This window comes from Crocuta crocuta, unplaced genomic scaffold (genome assembly GCF_008692635.1).
Source record: "Crocuta crocuta isolate KB4526 unplaced genomic scaffold, BGI_CrCroc_1.0 scaffold246, whole genome shotgun sequence".
Classification (NCBI taxonomy): Eukaryota; Metazoa; Chordata; class Mammalia; order Carnivora; family Hyaenidae; genus Crocuta; species Crocuta crocuta.
The window spans coordinates 6,308,803-6,326,802 of NW_027531902.1; the positions used below are offsets into that span (position 1 = coordinate 6,308,803).

The 18,000-nt window shown below is 48.7% G+C and overlaps 2 protein-coding genes across 2 annotated transcripts in view; both read right to left on the bottom strand.

Annotated features, from left to right (window-relative positions):
* The window catches only part of MFSD2B (MFSD2 lysolipid transporter B, sphingolipid), an 11,763-nt gene extending 243 nt beyond the window's left edge, over positions 1-11,520 (bottom strand). Inside the window, 14 exon segments of the mRNA XM_077774017.1 lie at positions 1,055-1,231; positions 1,619-1,762; positions 2,144-2,253; positions 2,476-2,556; positions 2,865-2,948; positions 3,385-3,506; positions 3,620-3,710; positions 6,233-6,363; positions 6,443-6,521; positions 6,741-6,864; positions 7,314-7,438; positions 8,602-8,726; positions 8,729-8,762; positions 8,765-11,520. Of these exon segments, the coding sequence (XP_077630143.1) occupies positions 1,055-1,231; positions 1,619-1,762; positions 2,144-2,253; positions 2,476-2,556; positions 2,865-2,948; positions 3,385-3,506; positions 3,620-3,710; positions 6,233-6,363; positions 6,443-6,521; positions 6,741-6,864; positions 7,314-7,438; positions 8,602-8,726; positions 8,729-8,762; positions 8,765-8,854 (1,517 nt within the window). The 5' untranslated portion in view covers positions 8,855-11,520.
* A 2,632-nt stretch (positions 11,521-14,152) lies between these two features.
* UBXN2A (UBX domain protein 2A) overlaps positions 14,153-18,000 on the bottom strand; it is a 54,388-nt gene continuing 50,540 nt past the window's right edge. Inside the window, exon 7 of the mRNA XM_077774018.1 lies at positions 14,153-17,463. Within this exon, the coding sequence (XP_077630144.1) occupies positions 17,271-17,463 (193 nt within the window). The 3' untranslated portion in view covers positions 14,153-17,270. The remainder of the gene's footprint in view (positions 17,464-18,000) is intronic.

Here is an 18,000-nt window from a genome sequence, read left to right on the forward strand (position 1 = left end):
GTGGGGGTGGGGTGGGGGGACAGCTCCCTGGTTTCCTAGCAACTCCTCCCCTTCACAGCCTCTTGGAAAAAGCTCCAGCCCTTGTTGTTCCGAGTCCACCAAGCAATTCCCCATCTGCATGTCATTCCGAGTGTGACATGTCATCTCAGGGTTACTGGGCCCGAGCCTGAGCCGTCCACACTGAGAATGAGGGGCGGGTGACAACAGCCACTTCCCACCGATCCCGGATGGTCCTCTGTGTGTACATGCGCTCGTATTTTTGGGTGTGTGAGCATGTCCAAAAATGTGGCACGTGCTAGTGAAGCCGCTGGGCCAGACGTGTTGACACGGTGGCACCAGCTTGGCCGTGTCCTCTGTGCTGGGCTTGGCACACGGAAGTGAATAAAACACAGCCCCAGCCTTCCAGATCCCCTACAATCCACTGGGAAGGCCATCCAATGGGCATCTCATCCCTGTTCGGAGGGATCAGTGTCCGGAAGTGGGAAGGACAAGGTTCAGGGAGTGGCTCAGCACAACCTGTGGGGGAAAGAGTTGGAAGCCAACCCAGTTTCTGGATGGTGCCGACACAGGAGGAGGAGCCTAACGGGGTAAGAAGATGAGTTCAGTAGCTCAGGGCTCCCAGAAAGTGACTCCACCCTGGTGGGCCATCAGGAGATGTGCAGATGAGAGCCTGCCATGTGGGTCTGGAACTTGCGGGAAGCCCAGGGGAGAGGGACAGCTTTAGGAGTCACCGGGCACAAGTGGTGCTTGAGGTCAAGCAAGTGGACCAGGTGCCTGGCACCGTGGAGAGCAGAAGGCACAGGGGCCGAGGAGGGAGGCTTTCCTCACCACCACCCTCCGACAGGTGATAGAGAGAGAGATGGAGAAGGAGTGAGCAAAGCAGCTGAAGAAAATCCAAGAGAAGATGGCATCACTGAAGCTAAGTGACGAGTGTGCTGGGGCAGGAGCGCTCAACTGTGCGCATGCGTCAGGGGCACCAGCGGACCGGCCAATCTCACACCAGGGGATGTTTGCGCTTGCCTGCCGTGTGCACCCGCGTGCACAGGGTGCCCACCTCTGAAGGCTCAGCTGGCGGGAGGGGTCCTGGCGGGGCACCTTTGGAGTGGGGCTGACCATGAGGATGCACAGACCGGTGAGGATCATGCAGGTGGGCACGGCACCGATGAGGACCTTGAGGGTCACCACCACCTGCTCCGCCTGCTCGCAGGCCCCTGCCTCATAGCCCGCAAACCTGGAGAGACAGCACCACATGCCTCCAGCTCAGATCTCACGGAGCCTGGCTCCCTGACACCCCACCCCCACACTACCCCGAAATTTGGATTCCCTTCCTGGCCAGATCAGCCTAACCATGGTGGAAGGGAGAGTGCAGGGAATGGGCTGGCCAAGGAAGAGCTCAGACAGAACTAAGAATGTGGGGTACGGCCCCCCAGAAAGGCCCCTTTCAGTCACGTGCACAAGGCAACCTGGGGCAAGTGGCTCCCCTACACTCTCCAAAGAGCAGAGCTTGGGTCCCAGATTCATGGGTGTCCCCTGGCCCATTAGGATGGAGAACTCCACCCTCTTCCTCCCAATGCATTAGTCTTTTGTGCCTCTAGTACAGTCCAACCCTGGGACTCACTCCAGACTGAGAGTGGAGATGCCCAGGGCACCTGCACCAGAAAGCTTGGTGAACAAGACATAGGATGAGTAGAAGATGGTCTCCAGGCCTGGGCCATACTGGTGCTGCAGCTGGAAGTCATCCACCACATCTGGAAGCATGGACCTGGGGGAAGGGGCTGCAGAATTACCCCTCTTATCCCCTTGGCAGCCATCAACCCGAGAGCTCTCTGGGGACAGAGACCAAATCAGATTCATCCTTGGGTTCCTGCTGCCCAGGACCAGGACTGGCCCACAGAGAGCCAGGCCGGATGTGTGCTTGCATTTCCTCCCTGCCCCCCGGCACCGCTGCCCACCGTTCCTGCTGTCTGGTACTCTTTCAGGAGAGCTCCAGCAACTGAGCTGGTGACCGCCACCTCCTGCAGGTGGGGGAGCCCTACCCAGCACAGGCTGGGCACGGGGGGCCGGGACAACAGATGGGCATGAAAGAGGGCATACCCATTAGGAAGGACATGAAGCTCCCACCCCCTCCCCTCCCCCAGCCTACCAGGGTAGCAGCAAGGACACAGAAATGCTCATGCCAGATACAAAGGCCACCACATATGCCACAGGCGCTGTGGGCACTGCCGCCAGCAAGATTGCAAAAGGCACCATCACCTGGGGAGATAGACATACTAGCTGATCCCTCCACCTGCCCCTGATTTGCTCTTTCATTCCCACCCTCACCCGTCTTTAGTAATGACCCCTGTGCCTGGTCCTAGACAAGCAAATACAGGTCAGCCCCGCCAGCACCCAGGAGGCTGAGGCTCAAAGACCACTTCCCTGACCCCCACGACCTTCCCTGCAGCCAGCCCGGCCCTTACTTCTTGCCTCACTCACACAGATCCCAAAGGCCGATGTCTTCTTCCCAAATCGCTGGAGAGCCCACTCCCACAGCGGGGTGCTCAGCACAGCCGAGACCTGTGAACAGACAGAAGCATCCCAGCCCTGGCCATGCTGCCAGTGTCTTTACACACCCAGGTTCCAGAAACCCTGGCTTTTAGGTGGGATGCTCGAGCTCGACTTTGCCCCCGGGCTGGAACCAGTGGCTCTGAACTTTGTGACCCCAGCCCCAATCCCACCCTCTGCCAGAGTGCAGGTGACTAAAATCACAGCAGAGTCCAGAATGTTGGCCAGAATTCTGGCTACGCGTGTCTTGTCAAGAACCACATAGTTCCCCAACTCAGGTCCCTGAGTGACCTTGCCTCCGCCACCTCGTGACCACTCACCAGGATGGTTAGCACCACGCCCTGGACATGGTCATGTAGCCGGGAGGCATGCGTACAGAACAGGACCAGGTAGCTCTGCTCCACCTGAGGAGGCCAATGGGAAGCAGGCATGCACAGGGAACGGCAAGAACTCAGAAGTCAAGGCCAAGGCCTACGTCTCCAGTCTGGCCTCGTCTTTGGGACCTCGAATACTGGCTGCTGCTGCCGTCATACAATCCCCTCCCCCACAAAGGACACTTAGCCTTGACACAGGGATCAACCCCATTCCTAGTCCATCCTCACCCTTGCCCGGCTAGTGGACCTCACCATGCATATTCTATCAGCTTCCTGGCGTCGGGGCCCTGACCCTCCCAGCCCCACAAGCTCTGTCCAGGCCTCTCTCCTCCCTGCACCAAACTCTCTAGGCCCCGTGCCAGCCACCATTTCTCCCTGTTAAAGCCTAGCTCTGGTTGGAGGAGCCGAGAGACCAAGCCTGGACGTGCGCAGGGGCAGTATGGCTAAAGCCAAGGCCAGGGGTTACCTGAATGGCTGCTGAGATGAACAGGAAGGAGATCACGAGCTTCAGGTAGGGCGGGTGCCGGACAGTGAGCGCCAGCCCAGCCAGGAAGCTCAGGCCTGGGCCTGAGGCTGGGGCAGTGGAGTCTGCCACAAGGGAAAGGGACACTTTGGCTTGGCAGAGTTCAAAACCAAAACCCATGCCCCAGAGGAATCCTGTCCCAGCTCCTGCTTCCCACACTCTGACTGTACCCCCTTACCTGGTCGCTCCTTCACCCCCAGGCAGAGCAAACAACTGCACACAGGGTAAGTCACGGCAACCACAGCGGCTGCAATGGAGTAGAGACGAATCTATGGGACAGGACAGAACTGGGGTGGGGGTGATGTCTCCCACCTGTGGAAGTGGGGACACCCCAATGGGGGCAGAGGGACCCTCAGCCCAAGCCCAAGGATGCTAGGTGCCCTGTTCCCAATCGCCAGAGCAGGAGATGGCGATCTAAGGCTCTGAACAGACCTGCTGCTGCCTCTGTGCCTCCTGCATGAATAGGAGGGCATCCATGCCACCAAGGGTCTGAGCCCTGCCTCTCTCTTTCTGTCTCATTTTATTTTTTTAAATGTTTTTATTTATTTCTAGGAGAGAGAGAGACAGCGTGAGCAGGGGAGGGTCAGAGAGAGAGGGAGACACAGACTCCGAAATAGGCTCCAGGCTCTGAGCTGGCAGTCAGCACAGAGCCCGACGCGGGGCTTGAACCCACGAACCGCGAGATCATGACCTAAGCGAAAGTCGGACGCTTAACCGACTAAGCCACCCAGGCGCCCCTCTTTCTGTCTCATTTTTAAAGGTAAAGATTCATTGCTGGGACTTCTGCATGCTGGACCCCGAGGTTACAGTGATGAATAAGTGACTCCTGCTTCGAGTGTGGAAGACAGACGCATGAGCCAACAGTTGCAGCAGAGTGTGACTCACGATGACACAGGTACATGTCAACAACAGAAATGGTGCTACCTGTCACCCAGGGGAAGATATACAAGGAATACAACACATGCAGACATGCACGGGGGTAACAGGCACCTGCTGCAGGATAAGGTTGTCTCTGGGGAAGGGAAGAAAGGAGGAGGCGACCCGGCCTCGCCTGCGTGGGGTTGCACAGGCCCCCACATTCAGGAGGGTGGCGGGGTAGGCATTACTGCTCTGCTGTCACTGTCTTGAAATGCTTGATCATTTTATCTATGAATTCGAAAGTGAAGTCTGATTGGGACAGTTCAGCTGGCCGGAACTGAAGCTTTGTGCTTTGGCTCACGCGAGCCTCCACCTCCTGGGGGTGGGTTCTCAGCCACCTGCTCACCATTCCTTTGCACTTTAGGCCAGGCCAACCCGAGGCCCTCCGGCAGGCAGAGAGTGACCTGGTATCTTTGGGGAGGGGGCCTGTGGAGGCCTGAGTGGGGGGCCTGGACATGCATGTGGGCGGAGTCAGCCTGGGAGGGGCAAGACCACCACCTCTGACCCTCGGCTGGCAGAGCTGCACCAGCCAGGCCGAGGTCAACCTGGCGGGGCCCCTCAAGCACTTGGACCCAAACAAGCCCTCGGATAGGGCAGGGGGCCATGGGAAGGACGGACTGTCTTCCCTGCTCTCTCTGGAGCCCTGTGTTTTCATTTTGCACTGAACGCAGGCACATTTTGTAGCTGGCCCTGCAGATGGGTCTGGGGATGGATACACGGGACTTCACTGTTATGTTCTCGTAAGTGGGCGCTGGGCCATGATGTGGCGCTATTCTCTTACCGTTGATTCTCAAACCCTGGTGAGGGGTGGAATCCCCTGGAGGGCTTGTTCAAATATAGACCGGTGACCCCCTCCCAACATTTGTTTTTTTAATTTTTAAGGTTTTGTTTATATTTGAGAGAGAAAGACAGAGTGCGAATGGGGGAAGGGGAGGGAGACAGAGACAGAGAATCTGAAGCAGGCTCCAGGCTCCGAGCTGTCAGCACAGAGTCTGATGCGGGGCTCAAACCGTGAGATCATGACCTGAACCGAAACCAGACGCTCAACCAATGGAGACACCCAGGCTACCACCCCCCCACCCCAAATTTGTAAATCAGGGCGGGGCCCAACATCTTGCCTTTCTAAGAAGTTTCCAGATGCTGCTGCTGCTGCTGTCCGGGGACCACACTTTGAGAACCACAGCTGTGTAATTTTTTTGTAAATCTGACATATTTATTAAACGAGTTGGCAAACAAGAATGATGGAGAGAAAACCGAACCCGGGGAGGAGCAGCCTGCGCCAGGACCCGAGGGTGAGGGCCACCCATGTTGGAACTCCTTTACGGTGTCCACCTGACTGGACTGGGGGAAGGGCTGGAGGCTGGGGTGCTATGTGGGAGGCTGATGCAGTACTGGGGTGACCAGGGAGATGGTGGTGGCACGAGCCAGGATGGGGCAATTGGGGATGTGAGGTCGTGAATTGATTCCATATCTGGGGCCTAAAACATGGATAGGATTTGGTAATGGGTTGGGGTGGGGGTAATAGTTGGAGAGAGAGGAGCCAATGATGGCTCCTGGGACTCTGCTGGATAATGCTATCATTTCTCAAGGGAAAGTTAGCTGAACTTGATGGATGAAATAGATGCACATCCCTTAGTTGCTGAAGACAGATCTGGTTTGTGGGAGACGGAAGGGGACTGCTCCCAGGTCTCCCTTGTCCTTGAACACCGGGGGTGCGGCTGGGGGCGGAGCCACCTATTCAGGGCTGGGTGGGACAGGTCACAGGAGGAGCTTCACCCTGAACTCTGCAGGGACACCAGACCCTCTCCTCGGCCCTCCGTCTCTGCCTGTGGAGAGGCACCCCTCACCCCTCCTGGGTGACGTAGGCACTCACTGCGTCGGGGGAGACGGCGACCGGTCCGGGGAGCGCGGCGTCCTCGCACCTGTGCGGCCCATGGGCGCCCGATACGATGAGCCCATGGACGGCGGCTCCCATCAGCGTCCCGGCCATCTCCATGGTCATCCCTGGAACAGAGCGGGGCCAGTAACGGGCGCTGGCGCCGCGGGGCGGCGGCCTCCCGCCGGGTCCCACGCCCGCACTCACTGTATGCAGTGGCCAAGTCCCGCTCCTTCGGGCAGGGGGTCAGGAGCATGGTGAGCGCCGCGTAGGGCACCTGAAAGAACTGGGCGCCCCGGCCGGGCTCAGGCTGGACCCCTCGGCCCCTCGGCCCCCCCACAGCAGGCTGGCACAGCCCCCTTGAAGCCCCGAGGAAGGGCTTAGGTGCGGGCAGTGGGGCCCTGGGGATACCTGTCCTCTCCCCTCCACACAGACTTCACAGTGGCCCCTGGCCCGCTCTGGGGTTCAGGGAGGCCAGGCCCGGGGAGGGGAGCCCCTTGCTTACCGTGGCCAGGGCCTGAAACAGGGAGTAGAAGGTGGTGTACCAGAGGCCCCGCAGGCTGGTGAAGGGGGGCAGGAACCACAGGAGGAAGTAGGCCGCGGTGATGAAGGGTGTACAGCCCAGCACCCTGTGGAAGCACGGCCGAGGTAGGGCACCAGGACAGGGGACACTGAGGGCAAACCTGGAGCAACCACACTCCTCTGGGCAGAAGTCCGCTGTCCCCAAGAGGGGCCCTGGGCGCCGGTGGGGAGAGGGGGCTGCTGGGGTGGACAGGCAGAGGGGACAGTTGGCTGCAGAACTCTGGGGCCCTCCCCTGTATCCGGGCCTCCAAGGCCTCCAGCCCACCCAGGCCACAGGTAGACCCCTGGACCCGGCCTGGGAGCCTTGGAGGCTTTGTCCAGCCCCGGGACACGCGGTGAGGGGAAGTCCCCAGGAACCTCTCTGAAGTCCTGAGCGGCTCCGGCTGGGCCTGACCTAGTCCGGTGCCAGCACCTGTTAGGGTCCTGTCCTCTAATCAGCCACTGGCTTTCCGCGGGGGCTGGGAGTCAGGATCTGCGGGGCTGGGGGGCTGCTCACCAGGGCATGAGTCGTCCAGACCCTGTTCTCCTACTTCTGTTGATGAAGAACCCAGCCACAGGGTCGGCAGCTGCCCCAGACACCTTTCCTCCAAACAGGACAAGTGACACCTGGGCAGCAGGGATCTGAAAAGCACAGGCCGGGGGAGGGGGGGATAGCCAAGGCTCAGTGGTGTCAGAGAGGGGTGTCTGGGCCTGCCCACCTGCCAAGAGAAAGTGCTGGCAACCCCGCAGGGGGCAGGGCCGCAGTGGGAAGGTCTATTTGGTCTCTTTCCAGGGACACAAATCCAGAAGGCTCTAAGGGCGCGCCTGAGCTGGTGAAGAGAGGGGCCGGGGGAGGAGCTGACAGCCACACACTGGCACACTCCTGTTATCACTCACGCCCAGTCACTTCTGGAGGGAGCTTGGGGGCCCTCATCTGAGGTGGCTCAGTGCAAGAAGGGTGACAGAGGTAGGCTTTTTGTGTCACAATGCAAACATTTTATTCGTTTTTCTGATTACATAAATTACACACTCATTATAAAAACATTCAAATAGTACAGAAAAATACTGAGCAAAGCTCATCTGAATCCCCGCCCCCCCAATCCTGAGACAACTGCCAGAGCATTTTGGTGATCATCTGTTCAGGCATTTATTTATGTGCATTCAGAATTTATAGTTTTACCTAAATGAGATCATATCAGCGTCATTAAAAAAAATCATGGGCACTATATTAGAACCCTTTTTTCCTGCTTCCCCTCTGTCTTCCACCATTTCCTCCTTTAGCCAACATTAACAGCCTTTGGATATCCTTCTGTAATGTATTTTCTCCAGGCTTGTGTTTTAATCCTGTATCGTCAGGTATTTACACATACTCATGTACCTGCATATATGGGGCACATCTTTGTTTTGGGAAAATGGCATCAATTTTTATCCTCTTCTCTAACAGCAACTTTCCTCACTTGACGGTACATCATGGAAATCCCTCCAAGTCAACTGGTATAGATCTAGCTCATTCTTTTGAATGGCTACGTAACAGTCCATTATGTGGATATGTGGATATGAAGCAACTTATCATGCAACTACTTCTGTATTGTTTCCTGATTTTTCACTACAAACAGCCTGCAGTAAACATCCTCCAGGAGGTTGCCCTCAAAGGCATCTGGCTGCCTGTCAGGTTTGGGACAGAAGTGCCACCTACCAAGGGAAGTACAGGTAGGGGTGGAAGAACAGGCTACCAAGGAAGATGGAGGGGGGTGGGGGGGGGGGGCGGGGNGGGGGGGGGGGGCTGCGCTGCTGTCCAAACTCACCTGTGCTACATCGAGCAGGAAGAGTTGCAGGTAAAAGGCTGTGGCGCTGGAGGCCACCTGGTTGGGGATCCCACCAATGCCATAGCACACCTTGGTACAGAATGAGAGGTGACCAGCTCTGCTGACCTGGGGGAGACACAGGAGCTAAGCCCTGCACCTGCACACATACGTGCACGCACGCGCGCGCGCGCGCACACACACACACACACACACACACACAAATTCCCCACACCTTCCTGATCTCCATAAGCATCTTGGGGTCCCTATGTCTGGAGGGCTTTTCCAGTAACCTCTCAATCCTAATTTGCCCTAAATCATCTTAAAAGGAAGTGAGACAAAGGGAAAAAAAAAAAAAACAACCCTAAACCATGACCTCTCAAAGATTCCACAGTGGAAGTTCTTCCCTATACTTCCCTCTCTGTGCTTCCTGCTACAGTCTGTTTTATTTTGAGTCAGCAAGCCAGAGAGAACTGGGGGGCCAGGAGGCCCCCAACTTTGCCACCAACTTCTGGCGTGACCTTGAATCAATCGCTGAATCTCTTTAAGCCTCTTCTGTCAAATGGACTATTCCTGCCAACTCCAAGAGTTGTTTTGATGAGGAAATGAAGCTGAGTGTTATTTGCTCCAGGAGCTGATTGTTTCATGTTCAGGGTTTCTGCCAGTCATTGAACCACTGGGAGCCTGATATGGCTGTGGCGAATCTATACCACAGATAGCAGCAAACACTACATATCCAAGTTGCTTTCTTTCTTTTCCTGGAGACTGTTCACCAGCCCACCACTGAAATAAAGCATTGTTTATGACTCCAAATAGGTGTATCTCATAAGCCCTAAGAGATCCAGAGAACTCAGACTGGAATATTCGACTGCCCACTCAGAGCCCCACATGGCTGCCTACCCAGCATTTCAGCTTAGCATGGGCAAAATACAGCTCCTGATTTCCACCCATTGTCTAAACCAACCTCTAACCCTATTGTCCCTATTGCATTAAACAGCCTCGATGTCCACTCAGCAGATCAGGTCACAAACCTAGGAGCCCTCGATTTCTCTTTCCCAGTCCCCCCACCAAATCCATCAGTGGCCTCCTAGGTGGCTTCCCTGTTTCTGCTCTCGTTCCCTACTGTCCACTCCCTATCTAGTCGCGTAACATAAATTTAATCATGTCTCATCTCTGCTTAATACCCTCCCACAGCTTGCCATTGCAGTCTGAATGAAGTTCTGTGTCCTTCCCAGGCAGCCTACAGGAACCCACAGATTCATAGCTTTCCTCAACCATGGTAGCTTCCTTGCAATTCTTCAAAATGACCATGCCCACTGCTGCCTCAGGGCCTTTGCACTTTCTGATCCTTCTGTCTAGAAGGCTCTTCCTCTGAGTCTTTGCAGAGCTGACTCCTTGGCATTCAAGTCTAAGCCTGAATGTCATCTGAGAGAAGCCTTCCCTGACTACCCAAGTCTCTCTCAATTATACTTACTACCTGATATGTTCTCATTCATTTCCTGCCTCTCCGCACAAGAATATAACTCTCTGAGAGGAAGCACTATCATTTTTTATTCACTACCATGTCCCTAGTACCTAGAACAATGTTTGGCATATGCTCAATATATATTTGTTGAAGAAATAAACTATGTAAAAGGCTGTTTCTTCAAAAGATGCTGGAATCCTTCCTTTTCATCCTTTGCTTGGCGACGTGAGGGGGAGTGGAGGGGACTGTAACTTCACCCATTTTAGTATCTTGCAGGACATCCCAAATGGGCCCTTCTGAAAGGAAGTTCTTGCTCGATAAGGGTTTATAATCTACTTTGCACACTCTTCCTATTTGCAGAAGAAAACCACACGCAGAGCAGGATGCGATCTCCTTTCCCGACACTGGTGTGAACATTATTTCAACTTCCAGAAAATTTTAGTAACAGGCAGAATCCAACATGATAACCCACCTCACCCCATGCGACTCCTGTTTCCCGCTGAACACCCCAAGCAAGCTTCTGTCACATAGAAGTCACTTGAAAGATAGAGAAATTGCAGCTGAAACTATCTTGGAACCTTGAGGATGAAAGTTTCATAAGCCTTTCCCAGTTAACTGAGCACCGGTTTTGGTGCTAGACTAAGTTGGATTCAAATTCTGTCTGCCACTTCTAGCAGGGCAAGGTCCTTAAAAGTGGCTGGGCTTCATTTCCTCGTGTGTAAAACGGGGTAAAAAAAACACACCTCAGAAAGTTGTTAGAATTAAATGCTGGCATGTCAGTTTTCCCTCTTGCCATTAATCTCACCCCAAATTTTCCTGGGAAATGAGGGTCCTCAGGGGACCTCCCTATCTCTCTTTCTTGGGGGCCACAAATCCTTTGCTCTGAGGCGTCTGAGAGTAAGCACTGAGGCAACACGGGGAACCCAGGTGGTGAAGTGAAGCCACGACGGAGGCACAGCGCGGAGCAAGCAATGGGCCCGTGCATGCAGCAGGGAGCTGGCCGAACCCCTCTCCAGCACGGCCGCATGCGCCCCGCCCGGGCCAGGCAGGAGACGGGGAAAGACAGAACACCCCTGCCTTCCCACCTGCTCTCTACCCTCCCTGGGGAGCCTGGCTGCCAGCAAGTCCTCTCTGGGGGCCCAGGGTCCAAGGCAGCCTGGTGAGAGGCCCTCTGAGCCTGCACCCTGTGCCAGGAGCCTGGGGTGGGGGGCAGCCTCTCACACAGACCTGGAAGTCCCACCTGCCCAGGGTGCAGGGGCGCCCTGGAAAGACCTGGAGTGTGGAGGACAAGGGCCCTAGACCGGGAGTCGGGAGCCCAGAGACCGGCCCTGGCCCCGCCAGCCTGACGAATGAACCAGCTGAGATGAACCCAGCAGGTTACTTCACTTGTCCAGGGCGTCCGAGTACCCGGCCTCTCGGTTCTCAACTGTCCAAGGCCGGGGGGTCGGAAACCTGGAGCGNCGCCCTGCTAAACCTGGCGGTGAAAGTCACCAGATCAATTTATTTGGGAAACGAAGCTACAGAACGGACTTGTTTCGATTAAGACTGTGGCTGAGAGGCTTACAACCTGTCAAATTTAACACAAGACGCCGGAAACACACGCTGCCCAGCCTCACGCCTGTGGGATGGTAGAGCCATGTAGCTAAGTTCTGGCCGGTGGATGGCTGCCCAGCAGTGTACACGCAGTGTTCCAGAAGAGTCCTCACAGGGGAAGGGGTCACATCACACAGTGATAACGCACCACAGACCCAAGTGTAAAGGCTAAAACTATAAACCACCTCGAAGAAAACAGGAGCAAATCTACACAACCTTGGGATAGACGGCTGGCTCTTAGGACACCACAGGCTGGACTGCTTCTAGATGAACAACTGTGTTGCAAACAACCCAACAAGTGAAAAGATAACCCACTGAATGGGAGAGATACCCCCAAATCATAAAGGCTGGTACTGGAATATGTAAAGAACTCTTACAACTCAACAATAATAAGACATTTTAAAATGGGCAAAAGATTTCAAGAGATCCTTCTCCAAAGACAGACAAAAAATAAGCACATGAAAAGACGCTTATGCCATTAGGGAAAACCAAAATGGTAAGATCATACAGCACTGCATGGCTAGGATTAAAAAGACTGTCGATAACAAGCATTAGGGAGGAACAGGAGAAATCACACATTGCTGTGGGCATGTAAACTGGTGCAGGTGCTATGGAAAACATTGGTAATTCTTCAAAAAGTTAAACATGGAATTAGCATATGACCCAGCAATTCTTCCTAAGTATATATCCTAGAAAAAAAACATGCTCACACAAAAGTTCACATCAAGATTACTTAAAATAACCAAAAAGTGAAAACAACCTAAAAGTCCTTTAACTGCTGGATAAATTGTGGTAGGTATATCCATACAGTGGACTATTATTCCACAATAAAAAGACACAGATGAACCCTGGAAACATCAAGTGAAAGGACGGGAGACCATATACTCTAGGATTCCATGTACACAAAATGTCCAGAATAGGTAAATCAGTGGACAGAGCATAGAACTGAGGGTAGTGAATATAGGGTTTCTTCTAGACAATGAAAACATTCTAAATTAGATTGTGGTGATCCTGTGGCTATACTAAAAGCCACCAAATTGCACAATTGGGTGAATAATAAGGTAGATTACATCCCAATAAAGCTGTTGTGTTTTTGTTTGTTTGCTTTTCTGTTTTTAAAAGGAAAGGTGTGTGCCTCTTCCCTTCTTCACACTGGATGAAATGCCAATGTGGTGACTGGTGTCAGGGCAGTTATCTTGAGACCTGGGGTGAAGTGATGCTATTTGGAGATAAAGAGCACAGGAGTCTGACTTTTCATGAAGTAGTTCTACTAGCTCTGAATTGCTTCTATCAGAATTTTGCATGGAAGTAAATAACATTTTATTTTGTAAGCCACTATTAGTTTAGATTTTCCGTCACAGCTAAATATAATCCTCAAGTATATACTACCCAGTCTAAAGCAAATCATTCCATTTTCTATGCCTCAATTCTTTTTTTTAAATTGAGGTATAACTGATAAAGAACAGTATTAGTTTCAGGTGTACAAAGTAGTGATTCATTATTTGTATATACCGCAAAATATGCCTCAATTCTTTAACCTACAAAATGTGTACCTTCTGTTTCCTTGACTGCCGCCTTACCAACAGTTAAAGAATAATTAGATGATGCATGTGCTAAATATTTAATTCTTTTGAAACTAAAACTCAAGCTGAAATTTCTTTGAATAATCTACCTTTACATACATCATTTTATATGCATCTTTAGGCCTAGGAATACTTCATCCCCATTATGTGTCCTGTGTTGCACATACTACCACAATTTTAATTTTGAGAGAAAAGAAGTAAAAAAAAAATAAAAAAGCCCTACATCTTTTTTTTTTGCACAGAAATATAATGAAAACAAATACAAGGCATTTGTTCCTAACAGATATTGTTCCTGAAATGATGTTCTTAATATACATTTTTAGTTAAAGACAAATATGTTAGAGATAAAACAGTAGGATTACAATAACCAAGAAGCCTGCCTTTTAATTAAACTAAACACTGAATCACTTAAAAATATCTGAAAGGATGAACACCAAAATGTTATTAGCGGTTATGTTTGAAAGGTGAAGTAGGTGATTTAAAGATCATTTCAGCATATCTGCATTTTCTAATTTTCCACAATGAATATGAATTATCTGTGACAAAATATTTAAAACAAATGACAGCCAAATATTAGTCTACTGAATCAGCCACTTCTATTTGAAGATGTGTTCGATGAGCAATTTTTTAATTAAATGGTTTGTACTTAGAGAAAGAACATCTAAGAAGTGAACTCTATCAAGGACCTTTCGTGCTAGTTCAACTCAGGACACAAATAGTTTTTAAAAGAACCTACCCCTGGGTATTAAAAATATCACATCTTAACACTTCTGAGTATTCAATGAAATTAACACTGATGAAAGTACCTGACAAACAAAAGGCACCTAATAAATGTTGATTCTCAAACTGAAGGACTTCAGCAAATAAAAATAACAAATGCATCAAGATATAACTATTTTATAACAGACAAATGTAGATTATTTCATACGGTCCTTTTAATGAATTATTATTTCATTCTAAAGACAACAGTTCTTCAACCATTAGCAAAAAGATTGCTTTTAAAATAAGGCACTGAAATAGATGCAAACATACTATGTTTTAACACAATGAAACATAATGAAAAGTGTTCTGAATGAGAAAAGTATACAAAATAAATAAGACCAGTTTTGTAACCTGCACAATGCATAGTAAGTTAACCATTAAATTAGAATCTTTAAAACCAGAAATGTATTTCTCTGTATCAGCCTTAACAGTGATTCTCAAGAAACTGATTGATGAGTTCTGAAACAACTATACAGGTCAAATTGTGTTCTACACCCAAAATGTTTGATTATTTTCAAGTCTGCCTTCCCTTGCCATGCCAAATTCAGTTTATATTTTCTAAAGTGTGTTTTGTATATCCTACATATTTAATTAACAACTTTACAATTTTTAACTTTAAGGTAGACAGCTTTATCAGATGATTCTCATTTTAGAAAACCTCTAGGAATGTTATTCCCATTAATGAAAGTTTCACAGTTACAAAAACGAAGGTTACTGTTGATGATGGGTCTTTATAGGAACTTCTCACTGGGGTGTATTCTACATGTACATACAAGAAAGCCTCCAATGCATCTTGTGGATAAATAATTATAAACTGGAAAATCCACAAGGAAGGCTTTTCTATAGGTACAAGAAAAATATTTCCAACAAGAAGCCCCTTTATAGATAATAAATACAGAATCACATACTGACTAAATTATAAAATGCTTCATGATAGGTCTAGGGAAATATTTCCTTATAGACTGAAAAATACACTAACAATCATTTTATATCTGAAAGAGTTCGCGGATTTTTGCCATCCTCTCATTTCTTGTCAAAACACCATTATTTTTGTTTCATTGGAGAGAGGGTTCTAACAGCGGTAAACATTACTGACTGTATTTTCTATTATAGATCTGTTCATTTCTGAGAGTAAATGACAAAAGCAAAAGGCTCTCCTTTGCGCTTTCTCGCTTCCTAATAAAAAGAAAGGCCTCTACCATTTGTAAGGCTGGGTGCTGGAAAAGCAAGCACTCTTAATACGGACCTCAAACAGAAGGCATATCTTATAAACCAGGTCACCTCGCTATGTGTGTATTTCCCTCTTGTTACTCCTGAGCTTCTAGGAAGAATCTCACTTAAACGTTCCAGCCTTATCTCAGCTCGCTTAGAGAAGATGAAGCACAGGTTTCTATCATGATTAGTTAAGAGTGAGAGGGGAACAGGCTAAGAACCAACTGTGGGAGATAAGGACACAACGTAAAGGTTTAGAAGTCCCATTTCAGACCCAGTGGGAGTCTTCCACTCTTCGTGGTGAATGAAGCACGCAGGTTTTATTTCTTAGGGTGGAAGCACAGTGTCGAATTTCCTGAACACAGGTACTTCTACTGTGTACCTAAGAATCACTTGAGATTAAAACTGCAGAGATCTGGGACCCATCCCAGATACAATAAATCAGAATGTGTATGGTAGGTGCCTGGAACAGATATTTCAAAATGCTTTCCAAGTGATTCTTAGACAAAGGTTTGATAATTATTGTGAACCACTGCTTTGTAAGAATGGTTCTTTCAAGAGGTCCACAAAGTCAAAACTATTTTCATAATCAACTAAGACACTATTTGCTTTTTTTTTTCATTTTCTCATGAACAGACAGTAGCGTTTACTAGCGGCTACATGGTGTGCAGTATCACAACAGATTGGATGTGGTAGCAGCCGTGAGATTCCATCTGTGCTCTTTAAGTCAGACGGTAAAGACAGTTGCAAAAAATGGAACACGATGCTGCTTTTTTCACTAAAGCTTTTTCAGAAAATGCATATTCATTAAAATACGGTTTATACTAAGATGTGCTTATTATTTTATTGAATAAATATTTTATAACTTTTTACTTTCACTGTCATCTATATAACACACATAAACAAAAGGTCTTGAGGCCAGAAGGTGTGAGAACTGCTCTTTCTGGCAGACCCCACTGCCCCATGGGCACTACTGCTCCAGGGAGGGCTACTTGGTCTCCTGGCACATTCAACATACATTTTGCCTTAAATAAGATTCAAATAGAGAATTTGCAAAAAAGCTTCTTAAACTTACATTTAGGCAAGGGAATTCAACCTGAAAATGAAATATTGAAGTCTAACTAGTTTTAGTTAGATGTTTAAGATAAACAAAATATGTTTCCCTTGGTGGCATCAGAATGTAAATAAATAAATAATCCTTTAATGTATACACAGGTTGACTCTGATATATGGAACAGGAAACCGTACTTTATGTGATGTATTTACAATTAATATTAGCAATGTGCCAACACAGGCGTTAGAACAGATTCTACACAAGCGGTAGCAAATGAAAGGTTTACTCAAAATGTTAGCTAAAAACAAAATCCTTATTTTCAAAAGAAAAAAAAAAGGGGATGAACTAGGATTCCTGGATAGAAATTTTAGTACTGACATTATACTATGGTGCACAATCTTATTCTTAAATGAAAATACATTTTAGATACTGTGCCAAATTAATATTTGAGTATACCTTGTCATTAGAGAATGAAAACTGAGAACACTTTGAGGTTCGGGCATAGTTGTGGTGAAAGCAGCTTCTTCTAGCCTTCTGACTGTTACCCAGGTATAAAATAATTACACTGATGCTTTTAAGTTGCCATGTATAAATTTCTTAATGTATTGCTATTTTAAAAATCTTAGATAGCTGACATCCAAACAAATCATGGCTGGTTGGGACCATCTGAATGAAAGATGTGTGAATACTTTTGCTAATTTATACCATATTTAGATTCTATAGGATATAATGATTTAATATATGTTATTGTTGAATAACCGGTATTTGAAAATAAATAGTTTTCTGAGTAGCCTCTTGGAAAAGTGCATTGAATATAGTTTCCAGTCACAGTTTACATTCCTAACTTGTACTTATTTAAAATCTTCTCATCAGGAGGGAGTTAAATAGCACTCAAACCAAAAGTCCAGCAAATCAGACTTCCTTTCCCTCATTTTGGTTTGTATGTTCATTTACAACCATCATTTCTCTGCAAACTTTCCACTTAGTGTATCAAAAATCAAGGTTATGAAAGTTCTCTAAAAGGTTCAGCAGTATTTTGGAGTCTCTGAATGATTACAGCATTCTGTAAATCTGCTTCTTCCAGTGTGAGTGTTTCATCTAGCAATCTGAGGGAAGGAAGAGCTGTGGCCAGGGAAAAGGGAGGGCTTCTCTGGGATCCTTGGTATTTTTCAATGAAGTCTTTGATGTGGCTTATCCTGTAAAATAGTACAGACTATTAACATAATCTTATGAAAATGTGAATTAGTTAATGTGAGGTAATAACCTGAAGATATCTAGCTATGTTCATATATAGAACAGTGAAATTATGATAATAGACTGATCTGGGCTATTTTTTTTTTTTAATGTTTATTTATCTTTGAGAGAGAGAGAGAGAAAGAAACACACACACACAATCCAAAACAGGCTCCAGGCTCTGAGCTGTCAGCACAGAGCCCAATGCAGAGCTTGAACACACAAACTGTGAGATCACGACCCGGGCCAAAATCAGATGCTCAACCGACTGAGCCACCCACGTGGCCCAGGCTATCTTTCTTAAAAGTTGACTCTGGATAGTAAGGAATTACTATGATTTATCTTTAGTGTGATGAGGGCATTACGGTTACATTCATTTATTTATTTACTTATTTATTTTTATTTTAGGGGGAGAGAGCAAGAGCACTCAAGCAGAGGAGAGGGGCTGTCTTAAGCAGGCTCCACGCTCAGCACAGAGCCCTATGCAAGATTCCATCCCA